Genomic DNA, 4,524 nt, shown 5'->3' with positions numbered 1-4,524 from the left:
ATATTGTTATGTCAGCATAACAGACGGTAATATGTGGATATGGAAACAAAAACATTCAGGCAATAAAGTCAACTCAACCTGGGCTATGCAAACAGACTTTGTTTTGAAAAAACACCCCATCCTATTTACCCTAGGCACTGGCTGAACCCCGGCGGCAGGGTCCCTGTCTCCGCGGGGGACACTGCTCGGCTCCCAGGGCCGGGGCGGGCGCTCCGCGGCGGCCACCCCTGATCACCCGCGCACCCTCCGCAGCCGCGGACAGGCTGCGACGCGCGGGGCGATGACCAAGTGACAGCAGTGGCGGAATCAGCTGTCCGGTTACAAGGGTTGGCGTTGGGGTTTGGGTTGGGTTCGAGGTGGTTTTTTTTTTGGCTGGAACAACTTCCCTTTTCACCTTCCTTCCTTCTGAGCCCTCAGATCTGGAGGTTTCCTCTCTCTTACAACTGGGGTCTCGCCGCATACTGGGACACCGCGGAGGGTACGGTGAGGAGAAACAGAGGCAACATGCGCCCTACACGTAGAAAAGGAGAAGAGGGCGGGTTAGCGTATCCCTCCGGGCTTCGTACAACGCAAATGTGATCGCTAGTCTATATATTATATAAAACCCTAGAGAGCAGAGCAGTCAAACATCACTTCCACCGGAAAACCCCACTCGCTACACACTTCCCTATTTCAATCTCACTTTCGCTCGCTTTGCCTGCGGATGGACGAATCCCTGTTTAAAACCGATGCCTCGTCCTTCAGGGATATCAGGAAAAATACCTGAGCCAGGGGCCGGGGAACGGGCCCTGCTCCTGCCTTACATCTGGGGGGGGGCAAAGCGCAGCGGCAGCGCCGGAGCTCTGAGGCGAAAACTCCGCTCCCCGCGCAACTCTGCGGCGCTTGGCGATAAGATTAAAAGGAGAGAGGGAGAGAAAGGGAGAAGAGAGAATATCTTCCCCCCGCCCCCCAATGCAGTGAGCTTCAGCGCAGAATAATAAAGCTGTCTCAATAAATAACGTGCCTGTGTCTGTCAGTAGCTAGTTTATTTGCGTTTTTCGCCTGGTTTGTTTATACTAGTGCCCCCTCTCTCTTGGGTGTCTTTACAGCTCAACAAGCAGGTATTTATCTCCCGTTCCAAACCTGAGTTCTCAGAGAGACCAAACTTTAAGGTTATTAAAATTTCAATCATATTTATTTATTGCAGAAAAATAATATACATGATATTTACAAAACAATCATAAAAATAGGAATGCATTTAGACACCGGATCTATTTGCATTTTAACATGGGTCATCAATAAATAAATAAAATGTTTATTTTTTTCTCAGAGGAAAAATAATAATAATAAAAAAGTTAGGAACCGGGTATATAACGGCTTGAGCCCAGCTTATTCCCCCCTAAAAAAAAAAAAAAAAAAAAAAAGGTTTTCATCTCTACAGGGATATTTTTTGGTTGGTTGGTTGGTTTCATTCAAGAATGAAGAAAGTCCACAATAATGTATTTCCTTTCATCAGTGGCTCATAGGCACGACCTCTTGGGAATGCATGCAAAAAAAAAAAAAAAAAAAAAAGCGCAAATTAAAAAAAAAAAGTTAAATTCCAACATTCTTCGTCAAAATTAAAAAAAAAAAAAATCGAACGATTCAGACTTCTATCAGAATGCAGAGATGTGTGGATTGTACCGACGCCCAAAGGGTAGTCACTGTCCAAAGCCCTTGTCTCTTTCTCTTTCCTTAAGTGCTCCCCACGCCCTGCTTTGAATTTGGATATTGCTCTTCTAATTTCCAAGAAATCCTTGGTACTTTTTTTTTTTTTTTTAGACAAGACCAAAAAAGTCGTATCCAACTTCAGAGTCTCTAGATTGTCCATTTTCTCCTTCTGTGGGAACAATGTCATCTGCAAAAACCCAGAGAGGGCGGAAAACTCGTTACTGAAATGCAAGGTATACATACACCTCCCTACACCTCCCTGTCTCTGCAAACGCACACGTGGGGCACGAACAGAGGCGGGACAGACGCGTGTCCTTGCCGTGCGGTGGCCGTGCGGTGGCCGTGTGACACCCCGGCCCGGCGGCCGAGGGCCGGGGGCTGCTGGGGCGGTGGGAAACGCTCCATGGGGAAGCACACGGGCGGTCACGGCTTCTCTTCAGAACACCACCGGCGGCGGCGGCAGGGGCCGTCCCAGCAGCCCCGCCGGCTTCGCAGCGCTCGCTGAAAAAGGGATCTCGGGCCGGCCCCATCTGGCCGGGGCACACCCGCGCCGCCGCCGCCTCCCCGCCCGCAGCCCACCCCCGCCGGCCGCGGCAGCGCCCAGTCACGCGTGGGCCCCGCGGGGCCGGGGGCGCACCTCTGGCCGCGCAGGGGGAGGGACGCAGCGGGGGGGAGGCTGCGGGTGGGGGGGGGGGGGACAGACACCTCCGGCCGCCCTGCTCTCCGGCCGGCCCTGGCAGCCAGGCCCCGCCGGGCCGGGAGGGCCCCTCTTGCCCCACGGCCACCCGTGCCCGGCCCATGGCGCAGCCGGCGGCCCCTCAGTTTCCCCCCCCCCCCGTCCCTCCCTCCCTCCCTCCCCGCGCCGGTTTCGGGGTCCCTGCCTTACCTAGGGCTCCTGCCGGGGGGATGCGGGTGGGGGACGCCGCCTGCTAGTGGGATGCGGACATGGACCAGGCGCCCTCCATTCTCCAGACCGAGAAGGCGTAGCTGAGCCGCTCGTGGGCCACATAGCTGCAGCTTGCCATCTTGGAGTCCAGCTCGTCGCTCTGTAAGACCTGGTAGAGGAAGTCGATGTACCTGGCCGCCAGCTTGAGGGTCTGGATCTTGCTCAGCTTGTCCGAGGGCAGCGTGGGGATGATCTTCCGCAGGGCGGCGAAGGCTTCGTTCAGCGACTGCGTGCGCTGCCGCTCCCGCACGTTGGCCATGACCCGCTGGGTCTGCAGCTCCTCGTAGGACTGGGGGCTGCCGCCGCCGCTGCTGCTGCCGCCGCCCCCGCCGCCCCCCCCCGCCCCGCACTTCTTGCCCCGCTTGCCCTGGGCCGGGCTGCAGGGCTCGTCCGCCGCCCCGACGGCGCCGCCGGCGCTGCGGCGGCTGGAGCGGCGCTTGCGCCCCCCTCTCTTGTTGTTGGGCAGCTGCTGCCGGTCCGGCTCCTCTTCGCTGTTGCTCAAGCTGTCGTCGGCGGGGGAGACTGGCGAGTTTGACTCGTCCTGCTGCATCATCTCTGGGGGGAGACGCGAGAAGCGGGCCGGGAAGGGGGGGGAGGGCAGGGAGAAGAGGGGGGCACCTAACCCGCCAGCTCCCCCCTTGATCGGCTGCTTCGCTGGCCTGCGAGGAGAAGGAGGAGGAGGAGGGAGGGAGGGAGGGAGGACCTCACTTTGGGGGGAGGGGGGATGGCATCAGGATCCAAGAGGAAAAAAAAAAAAAAGCCAACCAAAAAAAAAAAATCCCTCCCGATCCCTCCTTGGAGCCCCTTCGAGGTGTCTGGGATTGGGAGAAAGTTGAAGACTTGGAGGTTCTTATAGCTCCTGCTGGCGGAAAGTTTGGGGGCAGCAGTGTCATTGGCCTGACGTGGAGAGGAGGGACTTTTGCTGAGTTTTATAGGAAAGTTTCCGCTTCCCCCCCTCCACGCCCTCCCCCAATTATTTTTTTCAGGCCATTCACAAGTGATCTGGCGTCCCCCCCCACACACACATACATCCTTACCCCAACCCCTTTCTCGGCTTCCCTCTGTGCGGTTTCTCCCTCAGGCTCCTTCGGTTCGCACTCGGCTTTGGGGTGGTGCTGGGGGGCCGGGGCGGGAAGTTATGGGGGTGCCCGCGCACCCCCTGCGCTGCTGCGGAGGGGACAGCGGGCCGCTTCGTGCCTGCGCTGGGGGGCGGCTGCCTCGGAGCAGCCGGGGGTGAGCCCGCATCTCTCGGGCTTCCCCCGCCGCGGCGGGCACGGCTCGCAGCGACAGGGAGGAAGGGGAAATTACCCGCGGGGCAGCATCCAGGCACATCCTACTTGTGTCCCGCTCCCGCAGGCACCGCGCTCCCATCACCGAGCGCCCCCGGGGTCTGCCTTTCCGAGGGAGCCGCACATTTCTGGGCTGGGGAGGGGGGATGACACAGCCTTATCCTGTCAGGCTGGAGGACTGCGCTCGGAGAAAGCCATCTTCAGAGGTGGAAGCGGCGGGGAAACTAAGCACTGGCTCGGTAAATAAGCACCGGTCCTCCAGCTCGTTTTAAGAGAAACCCGGGAGGATCCGCGCCCCTGCAGCCCCCAACCTGGCATACCGGGAGGCGGGAGGGAGGGCAGCCCCTCTCTGCCCGCACTCTTGTGCCTGCTGGGCGCTCGCTTCAGTTCGCCCTCCCTGAAGGCGCCCGGGTCCGGCACTTCCTGGGAGCCGAGCTTATTTATTTTAAATTTTGTTTCATGCCTGCAGCCAAAGCTATTTCTCCCCATCCCCCGCCTTTGTGCCTCCTTCCCTGCTCGCTGGCAGCACAGAGCAGGTGGTGTGTCTTTTTAACAACAGCTCAGATTCAAACGGGGAGGGAAAGCGAGAAATTGCCACCC

General features: G+C 58.3%; 1 protein-coding gene across 1 annotated transcript; it reads right to left on the bottom strand.

Moving 5' to 3' along the window:
* Nucleotides 1–913: 913 nt before the first annotated feature.
* Nucleotides 914–3,704, bottom strand: TWIST1 (twist family bHLH transcription factor 1). Its single transcript, XM_074892085.1, has 2 exons — nt 2,576–3,704; nt 914–1,876 (listed from the first exon to the last, which is right to left on the bottom strand). The coding sequence occupies exon 1, from the start codon at nt 3,186–3,188 to the stop codon at nt 2,619–2,621; it is 570 nt and encodes a 189-aa protein (XP_074748186.1). The 5' UTR covers nt 3,189–3,704; the 3' UTR covers nt 914–1,876; nt 2,576–2,618.
* Nucleotides 3,705–4,524: the final 820 nt, after the last annotated feature.

Source organism: Strix uralensis, chromosome 1 (assembly GCF_047716275.1).
Source record: "Strix uralensis isolate ZFMK-TIS-50842 chromosome 1, bStrUra1, whole genome shotgun sequence".
NCBI lineage: Eukaryota > Metazoa > Chordata > Aves > Strigiformes > Strigidae > Strix > Strix uralensis.
Note: the sequence above shows the minus strand (reverse complement) of the source record. Positions and strands in the feature narration are given on the sequence as shown.

Bases quoted from the DNA above. Each gene is read 5' to 3' on its own strand.
- TWIST1 (XM_074892085.1), bottom strand. From the start codon at position 3,188: ATGATGCAGCAGGACGAGTCAAACTCGCCAGTCTCCCCCGCCGACGAC.